Source organism: Aegilops tauschii, chromosome 6 (assembly GCF_002575655.3).
Source record: "Aegilops tauschii subsp. strangulata cultivar AL8/78 chromosome 6, Aet v6.0, whole genome shotgun sequence".
Lineage (NCBI taxonomy): Eukaryota > Viridiplantae > Streptophyta > Magnoliopsida > Poales > Poaceae > Aegilops > Aegilops tauschii.
This window is the reverse complement of record NC_053040.3, coordinates 183,571,195-183,591,730: the sequence shown is the minus strand read 5'-3', so window position 1 is coordinate 183,591,730 and position 20,536 is coordinate 183,571,195. Positions and strand designations below refer to the sequence as shown.

The following is a 20,536-nucleotide window of genomic DNA, read 5'->3' as shown; positions in this document are numbered from 1 at the left end:
GATAGAGAGAGTTTACAGTGTTAGCATCATTAGATCGGGAAACTAGATATGGGGTTTTCAACAAAAGAACACAACAAAGAGAAAATGGTGTCGGATATCCATGATTCGTTCTCAAAGGAGGCGAATGATGCGCTAGCTACATGCGCCCCCCCAACTTTGGACGGCAACTTTACAAAATTTGTTTAGTCTGTAGGAGATTCTTTTTTTTTTCTTTTGAAATAGGAGGCAAAAGACTTTCAAGCAATGGGCCTCATTCATTTTAAGAGAGAAGACAGTTAATCACAAGGGATAGCCAAAAACTCAAAAAATAAAGAAATACATATGCCGTACTCTCCCGGCATCAAGTTACTGAAAAGCTTCGCCTCATTCTTCAAATTGCTCAAGATGATTTGAGGTGGTGTGATTTCTTTGGGAAGACACACGGACATTTTGAATTCGTATGAGGCTGATGAAGAAGTTTACAAACTCATGATCTCATTTGGAAGGTCGCTGTTTTTTAGGTTTTGGGTTTGGTATAAGCCCATTTTGTTGATCACCTTTTTTAGACTGTATGAGGTTGATAAACAACTTTAGACCTCATCATCTCACTTAGGCTTTTGATATGATTAATTTGAGAAACCTTACTTTCTTCCTCAAAAGAATGCTTAATTTGAGGTAACCGATGCACAGCGGACAGAGTTATTTATCATTGACGACAAGAATCATCGATAAAGTGGGCAAGTGGCTGGCTGGTTCGGTGAGAAGAATAGAATATCCCAGCGTGAAACACGCTAGCTTGGAGCTTAGCTCAGCGTTACTGTGGAACTCAGTGATATACCCCCTCCGTAAACCAATATAAAAATAGTGATCTAAACGGTTTTATATTAGTTTACAGAGGGAGTATATAGATATAGGTAATTAACAAGCATATGTTTCTGTCGATCGGCCCTACCACGCAGCTTCAATCTTAAATATATATTTGCTGTCCAATCTGATAATATTCGCTTTCGAGCTTGATCTGGATATATGATAGATACCGAATGCTGACACACTTGTGTGAGATACAGGCAAAATCTGAGATGAACTTATCTCATGAATTAATTTGTTTATATCAATAATGGGAGGGCCTGTCTTCTTGTAGAAAAATACTGAATCTGTCAGCATGTTGGATGCCGAACAGCCAACTGCTATCCAGATGTTCAGTGACAGGACCAAAAAAAAACATTAGCCTACAAAAAAACTACTCTGCATGATTTAATTTCTATACTTTGGAGGTTGAAGGGCCATGCAAGCCCTATATCACTTATGGGTTGTAGAATATAACGAATAAACAAATAAAGCAATTACATCATACATGGACACAGCCGCAACCTCATTTCCAAGTCTGCGTCTGAGCTGTCTGTGACTTCTTCCACTGCTGTATCGCTGCGTGCAGCGAATGGTTTGGGATTATGGATAAATTCGGAAGCTTGCACCTTGTGATTGGCGACACCCTGTGTTTCCTGAGCCAATCTTTGATGGCATGATGCTCATAGGTGTGTCCATCAGCAGCGACATACGGATCATCCATCAACCCCTGTACCCAAATTGTGTAGTTAGCTGCAGGATATATCAGGTGATGATTACTCAACTGAAGGTCGAGTAGAGGAAGATTTACCTGTGCTATGGGGCAGATGAAGTGGCTTGGTGCTCGTGAGTTTAGGTTTCTCATGTTGACAATGGAGGAAACCCTGTGCAGGATTTCCTCCAGCTCCGGCAGCACCTCCGACTCAAGATCAGGCCTATCCCTGCATTTTAGAGCAGTGCACCGCAAACCGAGCTTCGCCAACATTTCCGCCTCGGCGACTGGCCAGTCGGTTTGAGTTCTGTCGAGGATATATGGAAGTGACCTGCTTTTGATAGCGTTTTCTACGCTTACGATGAGGCCGTTTGGGTGCTTGCCAGTTAGCATCTGAAGAATGATGACTCCTAGACCGAACAGATCCGATTTCGGCCGAACAGTCCCGGTTTGCTGGTACTCAGGATCCATGTAGTACATGGTGCCAGCAACAATGGTATCTGTGTATTCTGTTTGCCAATCAGGGATCAGATCAGATATGACCTTCGCGAAACCAGCATCGCCAATTTTACCCACATAGTTCTTGTCCAACAGGATGTTTGCAGGTTTCAGGTCACGGTGGACTATAGGCTCTGGCTTCCTTCCATGTAAAAAAGCAAGCCCACAGGACACTTGAAAGATGATACGAAACCGGAGGAACCAATGCAGTGGCTGATGTTTTTTGTTGTTAAGAAGTTGATCTTCTAGGCTCCCATTCTCCAAGTATTCATATACAAGACAGCCGATTTCAGGACAGAAACCAATTAATAAAACCAAGTTGGGATGGTGAAGTTGGCTAAGAATCTCAACCTGCATAAATCCACACAACATTTTGTAACTGGATCACTCGGGCAGTACTAATCATCATGGTGTATGCATAAAGTTCCTATAAATTATGGCATAATCCATTTACCTCCTTCAAGAACTCGTCAGTTTTGTCGGTGGAATCCTGCTGAATGATCTTGACAGCTACTTCAATGTGATCAAGGGTGCACCTATACACATTCCCATAACCTCCTTCACCGATCTTCCTTGCTTCAGAGAAGTTATCAGTGGCAAGTTCTATTTCATGTTTCGAGTACCGCCTGCAATTTTTGCTTGTTGACAGAATAGCATCTACAATTTTCTCCTTATCGAGAGAAATTATGCAACCTACCATTTCAGCCTTATGCTTAGAGTAGGCCTCCCTGGTGAATGATCTTTTTGCTTGCTCAACTTCATTAATGGCTTCCAAATGTTTTGCTTTCTCATCCGCTGCTAGTTGCTTCAGAATTTTCTCCTTGCGTAACGCATTCTCCACCTTCCTTGCTTCTTCAGAACATTCGTTCGAAAGTACCTGAATCTGCGAAATCATGATGAAACCTTTTCTTACCATGTATCAAACATGATGAAGTATGCTAAGGGATAGTACTATGAGAATAATTACTGAGATAATATTTGTACTTATGCATTTTAAATCATTACTAACCGTCCATGACCAAAGCACGTTTGCGTAACTAATTGAAACATGAAAAGCAAGTCAGTTCTCTGAACATTTTCAGGTCTACAATCTTAAAAAAATTGCATGTTCTTTTGTTTTGTTTACATGTTGCCGATATTGAAGAAAACTATAAAACAAACATGTATGTGTGGGTGCACTCTTAAGACAGAATGGCAGTATATACTACATCAAACATATTACAAAGCTAAGAAATCTTTAAGATTCATGTTAAATTTAAAATAATGTTGGAAAAGTCCAGATCACATGCACATCTCGAGGGCAAGACATGTTGAAGAAATATCACATAAGAAAATCAGTAAGGACACAAAACAATAATTCTAATATATGATAATGAAAATGGAGAGTAATTAGGAGGTAATAAATAGTTAACTGGTGAGTGAATAACATTTCGCCATAATTATTGGATGTTGGATGGATAATTATAAATCAGAGTAAAGATCCGGATCAGATCAAAAGTATCACATCCAACTTGTCCTTTTTATTCTGGTACAAATATAGATTTAGGGAGATATTAATGCAGAACACAAAAGGAGACTCTTGGAACAGCTTGACCTTATAGTGACACAAGTTCTTAAGGTACCGCTAGTTGCAGAAGAAATTTAACCTTTTTCTTAGCATGGACGAGATCATCGCAGGCTTTATCATACATCACCAAGGTTTCCTTCAATTCCTTCCTCAGCTTTTCTACTTCATCTACAGATTGACACTGTAGATAATGTCAGGATAACATACTTAGCTTGTTTTGGAAAAGGTATATTTAAAATTGCACATTGGCTCATTAAACATGTATGAAATCATATGCATGGACGTCAATAATCGATACTACTGAAAATATTGTAAAAATGGAAGATGGATCTGAGTACCGGACCTCATCACTTGAGTTCGAGGCACCATAAGGAACTTTCTTCAAAAGGCTATGAGAATCATATCTTTGATTTACATCTGTTCCTGCTTGCAATGCATCTCCACTTACTATGTGGACTAATACACTGCTTTCTGAACCTGCACTAGCATCCGAACTAGCACTATACGAGCAACGGGCCTGTGAGCCTGATGATACTGAGAGCGTCTCAGCCTCTGTAGAACTGTCAGACAACAAGCTCATCTGCGTTTCTGCAAACGCTTTGTGAGTAATTGAATGAATGCTTAAGTTTGTGCCAGACACTGCAAAGAAAAGAAAGTCGCAGTATGTAAAGAAAAATTAAACATTAAGTCCAGCAAAAGGAAACATGGCAAGAAGGTAAAATATAGGATACAAAATGCTAACTGTCTGAACTCGGCACATACTGCCTGCTTGAGGATGTCCTGCAACTTTCACGATTAATCTTCGCTTGCATACAACAAATACATTGCACGCATTTTGCGTAGTTTTCAGGACAGCGGTGGGTACATCAGGACTACTCATCACCCTGCATAGCGGATAGGCAGTGATTTCAGTGCAGCAGATATGAGGCAAACTGAAAACAAAGTGTTCAGTCCAATGCAGAAATAGTATGCATATCAAAGCTAACATGGTATGGACAATGGCTAACAAGTACAATCGAAGTACTATGCAGTCCCTGAAGTCCTATTATAGATGCAGTTATTCGTAAGAAGTTTATCCCCACTACTAGGAATTCTCTCAACATGCAAAGGCACCACCTCAGCATGCATGCAACATCAGCGCTTCAGTTACAAACAACAACAAATCTATTACCAGCTATCTTTTTCTCTCTGACCATCCCCTCTTCAGTCTCTTCCCAGCGCCTTATTACTAAATGATGCTCCTCAGTAGCTCAGTGGTAAAGCGGTCGGCTGTTAACTGACTGGTCATAGGTTCGAATCCTACTTGGGGAGATTTGATTCATTCTTTAGTGTAAGAATTTTAATGTAAGAACAAAGAATTAGATTAAATGGCAGATCAAAAAAATGGAACTATGATTCATACTCACTAAGACCTCGCAACCAGACTGAAAAATTCAAGTAGTTCTTAAATAAAAATAGAAAGGAATTTTTCTTCCTTCAAATTTTGTTTGCTCAAAAGACAACTTTTACCTTAGAAAAACATTTAGTTTTCTAGAGATACTTAACCCTGTTTCTACCTGCACCTGTTTTCACCTGTTAATTAGTCATTGCTCCTCATGGCCCACCCTCACTTAACCCCAACATTTCATTTCGCCCTATGTTTGCATCTTCTTAATTGTTGCCCTTGTCTTTGTCTCTTCAGGTTTCACTCGAGACTTTACTACCGAAGGAACGGCGTGGCAAAGCGTGCATCACCCTCTAGTAGACTCTAATTTCGCTAAGGTCTTTTAGGCTAGCCATAGTGGGGGTAACTTAGGTAGTAACTTAACACATCCCAAGACAATTTTGCTTATGTGGCAAGTATTTAATGAGGAAAGAGGTGTTTGTGGTAACATAATATGTTACTGTAACATAGCGCTTTCCGAGGCAAAATGAGTCTATGAGATAATAAATGAAGCAATCTATGACACTACTACTATGTTACTTTGCATTATGGAGGTAGTAACTTAGACTAGTGTCATATGCATGACACTAGTATAAGTTACTCCCCACTATGACCAGCCTTATACTCCCTCCGTCCAGGTGCATAAGTCATCTTAGGTTGTGCACCACGACCAAGAAGGAAGGAAAAACAAGAGAACTTAATGTTTATTTGCTAATTAATAGTATTGCAAATGTTGTGTTTGGTAGTCTCAAGTCACTGAAAGCATACACGCCCCACATATGTCAAGAAATAAGAAACGAGGGAGGAGTTAATGCACCGCGCCTAAGTGTTTTGGGATTATTTGGTTTTCGTAAGGTGACTTATACACCTGGACGGAGGGAGTATCTAATGGTAAGCTCATGACGTGTAACCATAATGTGTTTATAGTTTACGCCTTGGGAATTTTAATTTAAACGGTGCCTCATTTATTGGAGCGGAACCCAAAACCAATGCTTTTGGATTGATAAAATGCCTGACTGAAATGAAAGACCCTTGAGTTACTGACCATACTAGTCAATTGGTTTAGACCATTTCCCTTCACTGAAGCGGTAAACGCATACCTATTGTGCTGTCACAGCTTACGTCAGGATCTACATGCACATGATTCTTTAACTTAAAATGACTCATGCAACAGAACAATGGACACCCGTAGATTTTATTCCGCATCTTCATCTTCTTCAAGCAAGAGTAACCGATGATGCATGTGTTATAGCAATTGCTATCGTCTTTAAGCAGAGAGTAGCCCCATTCACATCTCCCTCTCCACCACAGTTGGATGTCCGCGGCCTTGCTCCGAGGATCAGATCGGATTTTTTTTTTCTTCATCACGAGAATCTGTGGTTTCTTGGCACGCTCAAGTGGTCGTCATCATTCGCCCTGCTGCGTCCTAAGCACGAGCAGCTTAACACACTGAAAGACTCCAAAATCATATGTTCTTCTCCTACTCTGCATGGTGCAGCTACGGTCCAAGGCCACAATCGAGTAGTGCCTTCGAAAATGTACTTCTTCTCCGTGTGTGCATGTGTGATTAAATATTTAGTTTTTCTTTTTTCAGTTTTCCAACTCATGAATGCTGAGACATATGTCCTCCTGACCAGCAGGTATTCAACTAAATGACGCTGAGTAAATCTACCTGAAGTTGATTTGTCTATCAACCAATTTGATCCTTTGTATACGCTTCTATTTTCCCTGAATTGAAGGTTTACCACGGTTTCCTTGCTTATTCGTTGTTTGATGTCTTCTTACAGGAACCCTCAATTTTGTTTTAGAGTCTTTGCAACCTTCTGGCCAACATTGTTACTGACTAGCTTACATGCAACAATGTCAATGGTGGCAACATATTTTTTCCCTACTACCTTACGTATTGATAGAGTCACTGTTGTGGTTTATCACAAGTTAATATGTAAGCTGCCTTTCAATAATTTTAATCTGAGTGCTTCTGCTTGCTTGCAGGAATTAATAAATTATTGTCAAAAGAAAGGAAGAACTCTTCTGTTATCTGCATGAACCGGTAATATTCACTGCGTCTACAACCTTTTGTATATAATGAGATTTAAAATATTTATTTTGCCAACATGAGTGTTATGTTGGTGGAAGGTATACTACATCGAGTTGTTCTTTGGCTTTCTAGAAGAGAATTGCAGAATACGGCATGTTTAGTACTCCCTCCAATCCGAAATAAGTGTCACAGTTTTGAACTAAGGTTAGTTCAACCTTAGTTCAGAACTGCGACACTTGTTATGGATTGGAGGGAGTAGTAATTTCCAATGGGATCAGGCTGGCCATAGTGGGGGTAACATAAGAGCAAGTATAGTAGAGCTGAGTCAGCGGGCTATAAGGAATAAACTAGCATATTTATGCTTAGTTGGAGCAAAGAGAAGAGGAGAGAGAAGGTAAGCGGGCTCTTCGTGAAGAGCCAGCTCTAGCACGTGCTCCTAGGCACTTTGTGAGAATGAAAGATGGGCCACATAATAAAAAAATAGTACACTCTTTTGATCTAGTATTATACATGTTGGCTATAAGATGGGTTGTACATGACATGGCACTGGCTTAGACTAGCCACAATGGGCAGTAACATAGAGTAGTAACATGCTCATGTTACTACTCTATGTTACTACCTCTATAGTGGGGAGTAACATATGTGTGGTAACATGCAATACTTCATTTATTATGCTATAGGCTCATCTTGCCTTGATATGTGTGATGTTACTCATATTAGTAGTAACTAGCTATGTTACTACATGCCTCTCTTTCTTCATTTATTGCTTGCCACATCATCTATTTTATCTAGATATGTGTGATGTTACTACCTATGTTACTCCCACTGTGGGTAGTCTTATAGCCAGCAGCTGGCTATACTATTAACCATGCTCTAAGTAGTATCATGCACTTGGGACTCGCAAACATGCTTATGTGGCAGGCAATTAAAGAAGAGAGATGGTTATAGTAACATAGGTAGATACCGTAACATAATAAATGTGATGCTACTATGTGTCATGCATGGCAATAAATGAGACCACTTATGATACTAATCTACAATACTATGCACTATAGAGGTAGTAACATAGACTAGTAACATATGCATGTTACTAGTCTAAGTTACTCCCCACTATGACCAGCCTCAGAACTAGTACAATTTGTATGTACTTATCATTTATTGTGGTGATGGTGCATGCTTTGACTACACTTGCAGAATCCTCTATGCAGACATATTACTTATCCTATTGAACACTACTCAACAAACTTTGTGATTCGCATGACAGACTATTAGAGGTATGATTTTAGTTGATACATTGTCGTCGTTTCTTTTTTCCCATGACTGTCTACTATAAGAACCAAGTTTTCCAAAATCTTTTATAGGACATATACGCAATTCTCGCAGCAACGTGCGGGGCATTATCTAGTTATTGTAAGAGGGCATTGCAGCAACCGCTGGTTAACGAATTCTATCAGCTGCAATGTCTGACGCCTGAAATACAATCATCGATCTTCGAAAATACGACCAATGTTTTTTCTCGACCATACGAAATGCACAACGGCTGACCATCTACAATGCAATGGATATCGTGTAAAGACATACGGTACAGCCATAACAGAGGAGGCGTGACATAAGATCTAATTGCACTTTAATTGCGCTTAAAGGCGTGACCTTCCAAATCCACCCTCTACCAGAAAGGCCAAATTAATGGCAAAAAAAGCCTTTGCTGTTGCCACCACTTTTCAGTTAATTGCCCAATGATAAAGCCCTAGTTCAAGTTCACTGGTTCACTGGTAAGGACGATCAGTACAAAAAGAAAGCAGCGCACGTACGTACCTGTGGAACCACCGGAAGGAGCCCGAGCCTAGCACCAGGCTCCGTACGCCGGACTCCGCCGCGTACCGCACCAGCGTCTCCGCCACGCAGTCGCCTTCCACCACCACCGTCTCCACCTGCGCGAAGCCACGGCAGACCGATCAGATCAGAAGCCTGCAAGCGCGACGGTGAGATTGCGACACGGTAACAGTCTCGAGGCGGGCACTCACATTCGCTTTGGCGAGGCGGCGGAAGGGGAGCAGCGCCTCCTGCACGCGCGCGTGCCGGTCTCGGGAGTACGCCTCCACCACCCCGTGCCCCGCCCGCGCCACCGGCACCCGCTCCCCGGCTTCGCCGCCGACCAAACACAAATCAACCGCGTCAGCTCGCGGCAAATCAACTGGGCCGAGGGAGCGAAAGGGCAAGGAGGGGGACCATGCTTACCCGGGGAGGGGACGAATGTGAGCGTGGGGATGACGTGGACGAAGGCGATGGCGACGGCGTGGCCTGCGCCGCCGTCGCCTAGGAGGCTGGCCGCTGCCCACCGCGCGGCGCGGCGGCTAGCGCTACCGCCGGGTCGGACGGCAACGGCGACGGAGGCCGGCGGCGAGGCGGAGGCCATGGATCCAGGTCTAGGGGAGGCCGATTCGCGCCGGACGATGGGGAGGCGTTGCCAGCGCCGCCGGACGTGGGGGGTGCAGTGGCCGTGTCAGCCAGCCCGCTCAGCGCGGGATACGAGAGGAGGCGGGAATCAATTGGTTAATACTGTAACTCGCAGTTAGTTGTAGGTGTAGCGACGGGAAGGGTTGTGGTGGGTTCGTGGCGCGGGGCCGCAGTGTCAGTGATAGAGATGGGTTCGTTCGACTATTGCCGCGTCCAAAATGTGCAATTTTCATAAACAAAAAAATAATGTCGCAACAGCTTTTGAGCCTTTTCCCCTCGAATGTGTAAAGAAAAAACAAATGATAACCATCGTGATGTTTTTTTACGACTAAAGTTGCCATCAACAAAACAATAAATTGCACAATAAATTTGAAGATAACCATCATACTTATACAATGCCCAACAAATTACTATTAGAAGAATGCATACAAAGATAAGAGTGGTCCCCATGCTCAATATGTGGTACCAAAAGAGAGAAAGATGAAATTGACTCAACAATAAAAGTAAATAGGGCCTACTTTGCAATCTTCTCATGGAAATTATTGTCTCGTCAAAGACACACTTGATGTATCTTAGCATGTGGCGGAGCCGCTTCCTGTACCCCCCGGCGTATCGGGAGATGGAGCGGGTGGTGCGGGAGAGGTTCCGGACCGCTCGGAGTGGTCGGAGCCCTTCTAGATCATCATCTGGCATGCCACGTTCGAGGAGCACACGCGGATCACCGGCGTTGACGGCGCATCGGATGTGGAGCTCATGTACTAGGTCATTCAGGAGGCGGACTCCTCAGAACCAGTTCAAGCGGCGCGGTGAAGCAACTATCGCGCAGCCAAACTGTCACGGCTCAACGTCGTGAGACCACGCGTGGATGCTCTGTCCAGAATTCCTCCAGATGCACTTCCGCCGGGGGTTCACCCTTCCCGCCATCAGTAGTCATCGTCGACGAAGGTGGTCGGGGCGCGGGGGGTGGGGGATTCGCTCATGTTGGTCACTGTCGCCTAAAATTAACCACTCCATCTGTCTGTGTGCATTTCGTTTTCGGTGTTATTAAAAAAACCTCCTTATGGAGTTTGATATGTTGGATATGCTCTCTGAAACTACTCCCCTTTCAGCTACTGATTATGATAAGATGAATCAGATTAAAGCTGAATTTGGTGAAATCTGGAAGAAAGAAGAAACTGCTTTATGGCAGAGATCCAGAGATAGAAAAATCTTGGAAGGGGATCGTAACAATGCTTATTTTCATGCCTTGGCTAATCATAGACATCATAAAAATCATTTATCTGAATTAAATGGCCCTGTCACTTCTACTACAGATATGTTGACTGTGGCCACTTCCCTTTAAAAGAACATGTTCTCTTTTGAACCTGAGCTAGATATTCATCTAGATTCATATTTCTGGGATGATTGTGATCTGGTTACTGAGGAGGAGAGAACTCTGCTGGAGAATTCCTTTTCCAAGGAAGAGATTAAAAAGGCCATTATGAGTTCGTATGCTAGGGGTGCTCCTGGTCCTAATGGCCCCTCTTTCATTTTCAATCAAAACTTTTGGGACCTGATTAAGAGTGAATTTATGTGGCTAGTAAAAGATTTTGAAAATGGTACCCTTGATGTTTTTTGCTTGAATTTTGCCATCACCACTCTCATTCATAAAGTTAGTAATGTTAAGGATTTAAAAACTTTAGGCCTACCGGCCTTGGTAATTGTGCTGTGAAGACCTTCTCTAAAGCCATGACTACTACAGCTTCCCCTATTTGTGACAGAATTATTTCCCAAAATCAAACTGCTTTCACAAAAGGGAGGTTTACTTTGTAAAGTGTTGTTATGGCTCATGAGGTGATCCATGAGATCCATAGAACTAGGACTAGTGGATTGGTTCTGAAGCTTGACTATGAAAAAGCATATGAAAAAGTTAATTAGTATTTCCTTGTGGAGATGCTTATATTACTAGGGAAAAGCTTAGCAGTAGCGTGGGTATTTGGTGAATCAGTAGCGCGGGTACCCGCGCTACTGATACGGCGCTACAGCTAACGTTTAACAGTAGCGCGTTTTGACACGCGCTACTGCTATACCTATTTAGCAGTAGCGCTTTCCATACCAGCGCTACTGCTAAGTGCTTTAGCAGTAGGGTTTTCCTGCCCAGCGCTAAAGAGCGCTACTACTATATTTTCTCATATCTTTTTTTGTTGCGTATTTGCGATGTTTTTGTATAGGTTTTATACGGTATTCTAATCATATCATAAACATGCAATATGCTCATCATATCATACACATAATAGTCTCATCATATCATCCAACACAAATCATGTCGTCACATAATAATCGCGATATAGCTATACAAGTTACATGACATGTCTCATCATACATAATGTAGTACTTATTGAGGTGTCGGTTCGTATCCCTCTCTCGCACTAGCGTGAACCTAAACTAACTACTGGTTGTCGCTCGAAAACCGGAAACCGGCACACCTGGGCCTGACACTCCGGCCACTCGTCGTATACTCTTGGCGTAGCACTTTTTCGCCATCGATGATCTATGCACCTGCATTGTCACATGAGTCGATGATATGCAATATATATAGTTGAGCAACAGAAAGAGACAGACTTGGCAAAAATAGAAGCAACATACCATAAGCATAAATAACAAAGTTCATCATGCCCAAAATGCCCTAACTAGAGTGATCTTCGCTAGTTGAGCAGGACGGTTTAATTACATCACAAATAAAGTTTCGTCGTGCATAACTCAAAGTTTCATCATACAGAAAGTATGGACTAAACGGACACATTGTCATATATCATCAATCACTCCAACATGTCGTGCCATCCATCCAAATTAGGGAGATAGTCCCCGAGCTTAGTGAAAGACTTCAGGTCGAGACGCTGAGCGGCTACGCGTGTTCGGACGTCTTCCTGCGACATTTGCCCTTCCTCGTAGAACATCCCTGTTTTTTCGAGGACCTCCTTCATGATGATTTGGGCAAGTTGATGCTGGATGTGATAGAACTCAGCTCGAAGTCGATGATCCGGGATATCTCCTAGGTTCTTTGCCCATTGCAGAATATGGGCATCGCCGGATGTAGGTGACATGCGAAGGTTCTGTTGATCCTGTCTGTACTCCAGCATGTGGTGTAGGACATAGAATCCATCACTAAGAGTATCACTCGGTTGCTAGATGCAGTAGAAGTCGGTCTTATGGCCAAAGGCGGGCCTGCGGTTCCTTGTCTTCCTGGTCTTGATCTATCCACCCCGTACGCCATAGAAAAAGATAGCACTGTCGAGAACAAACTTGATGTGGGTGTAATCCTGTTTGTTCATGTTCTTCGACGAGTCCAAGTAAAGAGCGTGGGAGAATCGGGGGTAAAGGATGATGAGGACGGCGCGCCCGTGGCTGCGCAAAATAAGTACACCTCAAATTAGCCTCCACTGCGCAAATGAATGATTGAAATCGAAGGAAGGATATCCGCGTGGATGACTTACTTGGGATGATAAGGCACGAGAATCATCTCCTTGTCCTCATTGGCGACCATGAAATCGGCGATGTAGTCCCTCGCATATTCACGGTGCTCTTGGCAGACTGCCAAGAAGCCTCGTGCATGAAGTACGGGTCAACGACACAGATATAAGGTATCTGCTCAATCCCGATGGTGTAGTTCATGTACAAGGCAAAAAGGCGGACAAACATAAAATCTAGCTTTTTCAAGTGAAACATGTTGAAGATGTAATCGAATCGAAGGAAGAACTTCTCTGCGGGGAATGTGTCGACGTACAACCTTTTCCGCGGCACGTTAACCACGTAGAGTGGGTATCCTGGATTTTCCGAGGCGATTAGGCTTTTCTCTCTCCGCAGCACATCGTCATGAAGTCTCCTTAGATCGCCGTATATGGGCTCTGCCGCTGCCTTAGGTAGGATTGGTTCACCGGGGATATGGTATTTCGCTGCACCCATGACAGGTATACGGTCTTGAACCCGAGGCTGCGGAGGCGGCTGGATCATAGAAGCAGCTTTATTGTTGCCTTTCCTCGCTCTCTTCCAATGCTTCTTTGGTACTGGAAGGTCGTCTATAATACGTTCATGTTGGGGAACGTAGTAATTTCAAAAAAATTCCTACGCACACGCAAGATCATGGTGATGCATAGCAACGAGAGGGGAGAGTGTTGTCTATGTAACCCCGTAGACCGTAAGCTGAAGCGTTTATCAACGCGGTTGATGTAGTCGTACACCTTCACGATCCGTCCGATCAAGTACCGAACGTACGACACCTCCGCGTTCAGCACATGTTCAGCTCGATGACGTCCTCGCCTTCTCGATCCAGCAAGAGGGGCGAAGTAGTAGATGAGTTCCGGCAGCACGACGGCGTGGTGACGGTGTTGGTGAAGAACAATCTCCGCAGGGCTTCGCCTAAGCACTACGAAAACTATGACGGAGGATAAACTAGCGGGGACGGGGTTGCCGGCACACGGCTTGGTGTTTCTTGATCTGTCTTGGGTGCTAGCCCTACCCCTCTATTTATATATTGAGCCTTGGGGTCGAAACTTGGAGTAAAAGCCTCCACAAAGTCGGTTTCACCCGAAAGGCAAGAGTCCTTCTCGAACTCCAGGACCAGACGCCAGGGTTCCCGGCGTCTGGACCCAGACGCCAGGGACCCTGGCGTCTGGACCCAGACGCCAGGGACCCTGGCGTCTGGCCCCTGGACTCCACAAAACTTCCTTTTGCGCTTTCCAAAAACCTTGTGGGCTTTCCCCTTTGGCCCAAATAAAGTGTTCTCGTACCCAAACATTTCAGGAAACATCCGGAACCCCTTCCGGTGAATTCCGGAACCCTTCCGGAGTCCAAACACTATTATCCCATATATCAATCTTTATCTCCGGACCATTCCGGAGTTCCTCGTCATGTCCGTGATCTTATCCGGAACTCCGAACAACATTCGGTTACCAACATACATAACTCATAAATACTATATCGTCAACGAACGTTAAGCGTGCGGACCCTACGGGTTCGAGAACTATGTAGACATGACCGAGACACTTTTCTGGTCAATAACCAATAGCGGAACCTGGATGCCCATATTGGCTCCTACATATTCTATGAAGATCTTTATCGGTCGAACCGCATAACAACATACGTTATTCCCTTTCTCATCGGTATGTTACTTGCCCGAGATTCGATCGTTGGTATCTCAATACCTAGTTCAATCTCGTTACCGGCAAATCTCTTTACTCGTTCTGTAATACATCATCCCGCAACTAACTCATTAGTTACAATGCTTGCAATGCTTATAGTGATGTGCATTACCGAGTGGGCCCAGAGATACCTCTCCGACAATCAGAGTGAAAAATCCTAATCTCGAAATACACCAACCCAACAAGTACCTTTGGAGACACCTGTAGAGCACCTTTATAATCACCCAGTTACGTTGTGACGTTTGGTAGCACACAAAGTGTTCCTCCGGTAAACGGGAGTTGCATAATCTCATAGTCATAGGAACATGTATAATTCATGAAGAAAGCAATAGCAGAATACTAAACGATCAAGTGCTAAGCTAACGGAATGGGTCAAGTCAATCACATCATTCTCCTAATGATGTGATCCCGTTAATCAAATGATAACTCATGTCTATGGCTAGGAAACATAACCATCTTTGTTCAACGAGCTAGTCAAGTAGAGGCATACTAGTGACACTCTGTTTGTTTATGTATTCACACAAGTATTATGTTTCCGGTTAATACAATTCTAGCATGAATAATAAACATTTATCATGATATAAGGAAATAAATAATAACTTTATTATTGCCTCTAGGGTATATTTCCTTCAGTCTCCCACTTGCACTAGAGTCAATAATCTAGATTACATAGTAATGATTCTAACACCCATGGAGCCTTGGTGCTGATCATGTTTTGCTCATGGAAGAGGCTTAGTCAACGGGTCTGCAATATTCAGATCCGTATGTATCTTGCAAATTTCTATGTCTCCCACCCGGACTTGATCCCGGATGGAGTTGAAGCGTCTCTTGATGTGCTTGGTTCTCTTGTGAAATCTGGATTCCTTTGCCAAGGAAATTGCACCAGTATTGTCACAAAAGATTTTCATTGGACTCGATGCACTAGGTATGACACCTAGATCGGATATGAACTCCTTCATCCAGACTCCTTCATTTGCTGCTTCCGAAGTAGCTATGTACTCCGCTTCACACGTAGATCCCGCCACAACGCTTTGTTTAGAACTGCACCAACTGACAGCTCCACCGTTCAATGTAAACACGTATCCGGTTTGCGATTTAGAATCGTCCAGATCAGTGTCAAAGCTTGCATCGACGTAACCATTTAGGACTAGCTCTTTGTCACCTCCATAAACGAGAAGCATATCCTTAGTCCTTTTCAGGTATTTCAGGATGTTCTTGACCGCTGTCCAGTGATCCACTCCTGGATTACTTTGGTACCTCCCTGCTAAACTTATAGCAAGGCACACATTAGGTCTGGTACACAACATTGCATACATGATAGAGCCTATGGCTGAAGCATAGGGAACATCTTTCATCTTCTCTCTATCTTCTGCAGTGGTCGGGCATTGAGTCTTACTCAACTTCACACCTTGTAACACAGGCAAGAACCCTTTCTTTGCTTGATCCATTTTGAACTTCTTCAAAACTTTGTCAAGGTATGTGCTTTGTGAAAGTCCAATTAAGCGTCTTGATCTATCTCTATAGATCTTGATGCCCAATATGTAAGCAGCTTCACCGAGGTCTTTCATTGAAAAACTCTTATTCAAGTATCCTTTTATGCTATCCAGAAATTCTATATCATTTCCAATCAGCAATATGTCATCCACATATAATATCAGAAATGCTACAGAGCTCCCACTCACTTTCTTGTAAATACAGGCTTCTCCAAAAGTCTGTATAAAACCATATGCTTCGATCACACTATCAAAGCGTTTATTCCAACTCCGAGAGGCTTGCACCAGTCCATAAATGGATCGCTGGAGCTTGCACTCTTTGTTAGCTCCCTTTGGATCGACAAAACCTTCCGGTTGCATCATATACAACTCTTCTTCCAGAAATCCATTCAGGAATGCAGTTTTTACATCCATTTGCCAAATTTCATAATCATAAAATGCGGCAATTGCTAACATGATTCAGACAGACTTAAGCATCGCTACGGGTGAGAAAGTCTCATCGTAGTCAATCCCTTGAACTTGTCAAAAACCTTTTGCAACAAGTCGAGCTTTATAGACAGTAACATTACTGTCAGCGTCAGTCTTCTTCTTGAAGATCCATTTATTCTCAATGGCTTGCCGATCATCGGGCAAGTCAACCAAAGTCCACACTTTGTTCTCATGCATGGATCCCATCTCAGATTTCATGGCCTCAAGCCATTTCATGGAATCTGGGCTCACCATCGCTTCTTCATAGTTCGTAGGTTTGTCATGGTCTAGTAACATAACCTCCAGAACAGGATTACCGTACCACTCTGGTGTGGATCTTACTCTGGTTGACCTACGAGATTCAGTAGTAACTTGATCTGAAGTTTCATGATCAATATCATTAGCTTTCTCACTAATTGGTGTAGGTGTCACAAGAACCGGTTTCTGTGATGAACTACTTTCCAACAAGGGAGCAGGTACAGTTACCTCCTCAAGTTCTACTTTCCTCCCACTCACTTTTTTCGAGAGAAACTCCTTCTCTAGAAAGGATCCAAATTTAGCAACAAAAGTCTTGCCTTCAGATCTGTGATAGAAGGTGTACCCAATAGTTTCCTTTTGGTATTCTATGAAGACACATTTCTCCGATTTGGGTTCGAGCTTATCAGGTTGAAGCTTTTTCACATAAGCATCGCAGCCCCAAACTTTAAGAAACGACAACTTTGGTTTCTTGCCAAACCACAGTTCATAAGGCGTCGTCTCAACGGATTTTGATGGTGCCCTATTTAACATGAATGCAGCCGTCTCTAAAGCATAACCCCAAAACGATAGCGGTAAATCAGTAAGAGACATCATAGATCGCACCATATCTAGTAAAGTGCGATTACGACATTCGGACACACCATTACGCTGTGGTGTTCCGGGTGGCGTGAGTTGCGAAACTATTCCGCATTGTTTCAAATGTAGGCCAAACTCGTAACTCAAATATTCTCCTCCACGATCAGATCGTAGAAACTTTATTTTTTTTGTTACGATGATTTTCCACTTCACTCTGAAATTCTTTGAACTTGTCAAATGTTTCAGACTTATGTTTCATAAAGTAGATATACCCATATTTTCTTAAATCATATGTGAAGGTGAGAAAATAACGATACCCGCCGCGAGCTTCAACATTCATTGGACCACATACATCAGTATGTATGATCTCTAACAAATCAGTTGCTCGCTCCATAGTTCCGGAGAACGGCGTTTTAGTCATCTTGCCCATGAGGCATGGTTCGCAAGTACCAAGTGATTCATAATCAAGTGATTCCAAAAGTCCATAAGTATGGAGTTTCTTCATGCGCTTTACACCAATATGACCCAAACGGCAGTGCCACAAATAAGTTGCACTATCATTATCAACTCTGCATCTTTTGGCTTCAACATTATGAATATGTGTATCACTACTATCGAGATTCAACAAAAATAGACCACTCTTCAAGGGTGCATGACCATAAAAGATATTACTCATATAAATAGAACAACCATTATTCTCTGATTTAAATGAATAACCGTCTCGCATCAAACAAGATCCAGATATAATGTTCATGCTCAACGCTGGCACCAAATAACAATTATTCAGGTCTAAAACTAATCCCGAAGGTAGATGTAGAGGTAGCGTGCCGACCACGATCACATCGACTTTGGAACCATTTCCCATGCGCATCGTCACCTCGTCCTTAGCCAATCTTCGCTTAATCTGTAGCCCCTATTTCGAGTTGCAAATATTAGCAACAGACCAGTATCAAATACCTAGGTACTACTGCGAGCATTAGTAAGGTACACATCAATAACATGTATATCACATATACCATTGTTCACCTTGCCATCCTTCTTATCCGCCAAATACTTGGGGCAGTTCCGCTTCCAGTGACCAGTCTGCTTGCAGTAGAAGCACTCAGTTTCAGGCTTAGGTCCAGACTTGGGTTTCTTCTCTTGAGCAGCAACTCGTTTGCTGTTCTTCTTGAAGTTCCCCTTCTTCTTCCCTTTGCCCTTTTTCTTGAAACTGGTGGTCTTGTTGACCATCAACACTTGATGCTCTTTCTTGATTTCTACCTCCGTAGCCTTTAGCATTGCAAAGAGCTCGGGAATTGTCTTATCCATCCCTTGCATATTATAGTTCATCACGAAGCTCTTGTAGCTTGGTGGCAGTGATTGAAGAATTCTGTCAATGACACTATCATCCAGAAGATTAACTCCCAGTTGAATCAAGTGATTGTTATACCCAGACATTCTGAGTATATGTTCACTGACAGAACTATTCTCCTCTATCTTGCAGCTGTAGAACTTATTGGAGACTTCATATCTCTCAATCCGGGCACTTGCTTGAAATATTAACTTCAACTCCTGGAACATCTCATATGCTCCATGACATACAAAACGTCGTTGAAGTCCCGGTTCTAAGCCGTAAAGCATGGCACACTGAACTATCGAGTAGTCATCAGCTTTGCTTTGCCAGACGTTCATAACATCTGGTGTTGCTGCTGCAGCAGGTCTGGCACCTAGCGGTGCTTCCAGGACGTAATTCTTCTGTGCAGCAATGAGGATAATCCTCAAGTTACGGACCCAGTTCATGTAATTGCTACCATCATCTTTCAACTTTGCTTTCTCAAGGAACGCATTAAAATTCAATGGAACAACAGCACGGGCCATCTATCTACAATCAACATAGACAAGCAAAATACTATCAGGTACTAAGTTCATGATAAATTTAAGTTCAATTAATCATATTATTTAAGAACTCCCACTTAGATAGACATCCCTCTAATCATCTAAGTGATCACGTGATCCAAATCAACTAAACCATGTCCGATCATCACGTGAGATGGAGTAGTTTTCAATGGTGAACATCACTATGTTGATCATATCTACTATATGATTCACGCTCGACATTTCGGTCTCAGTGTTCCGAGGCCATATCTGCATATGCTAGGCTCGTCAAGTTTAACCTGAGTACTCCGCGTGTGCAACTGTCTTGCACCCGTTGTATTTGAACGTAGAGCCTATCACACCCGATCATCACGTGGTGTCTCAGCACGAAGAACTTTCACAGCGGTGCATACTCAGGGAGAACACTTTTATCTTGAAATTTAGTGAGAGATCATCTTATAATGCTACCGTCAAACAAAGCAAGATAAGATGCATAAAAGATAAACATCACATGCAATCAATATAAGTGATATGATATGGCCATCATCATCTTGTGCTTGTGATCTCCATCTCCGAAGCACCGTCATGATCACCATCGTCACCGGCGTGACACCTTGATCTCCATCTTATGCTTCTACGACTATCGCTACCGCTTAGTGATAAAGTAAAGCATTACAGGGCGATTGCATTGCATATAATAAAGCGACAACCATATGGCTCCTGCCAGTTGCCGATAACTCGGTTACAAAACATGATCATCTCATACAATAAAATATAGCATCATGTCTTGACCATATCACATCACAACATGCCCTGCAAAAACAAGTTAGACGTCCTCTACTTTGTTGTTGCAAGTTTTACGTGGCTGCTACGGGCTGAGCAAGAACCGTTCTTACCTACGGACAATCGGAGTGACAAATCCTAATCTCGAAATACGCCAACCCAACAAGTACCTTTGGAGACACCTGTAGAGCACCTTTATAATCACCCAGTTACGTTGTGACGTTTGGTAGCACACAAAGTGTTCCTCCGGTAAACGGGAGTTGCATAATCTCATAGTCATAGGAACATGTATAAGTCATGAAGAAAGCAATAGCAGAATACTAAACGATCAAGTGCTAAGCTAACAGAATGGGTCAAGTCAATCACATCATTCTCCTAATGATGTGATCCCATTAATCAAATGACAA

The 20,536-nt window shown here is 42.9% G+C and overlaps 1 protein-coding gene across 1 annotated transcript; it reads right to left on the bottom strand.

The window, feature by feature from the left end:
- Window positions 1-1,210: 1,210 nt before the first annotated feature.
- Window positions 1,211-9,590, bottom strand: LOC109775291 (U-box domain-containing protein 34). The gene is made up of 9 exons (XM_020334041.4): window positions 9,302-9,590; window positions 9,088-9,206; window positions 8,879-8,994; window positions 4,365-4,486; window positions 3,946-4,241; window positions 3,682-3,783; window positions 2,490-2,918; window positions 1,637-2,386; window positions 1,211-1,555 (listed from the first exon to the last, which is right to left on the bottom strand). The coding sequence occupies exons 1-9, from the start codon at window positions 9,477-9,479 to the stop codon at window positions 1,352-1,354; spliced, it is 2,316 nt and encodes a 771-aa protein (XP_020189630.1). The 5' UTR covers window positions 9,480-9,590; the 3' UTR covers window positions 1,211-1,351.
- Window positions 9,591-20,536: the final 10,946 nt, after the last annotated feature.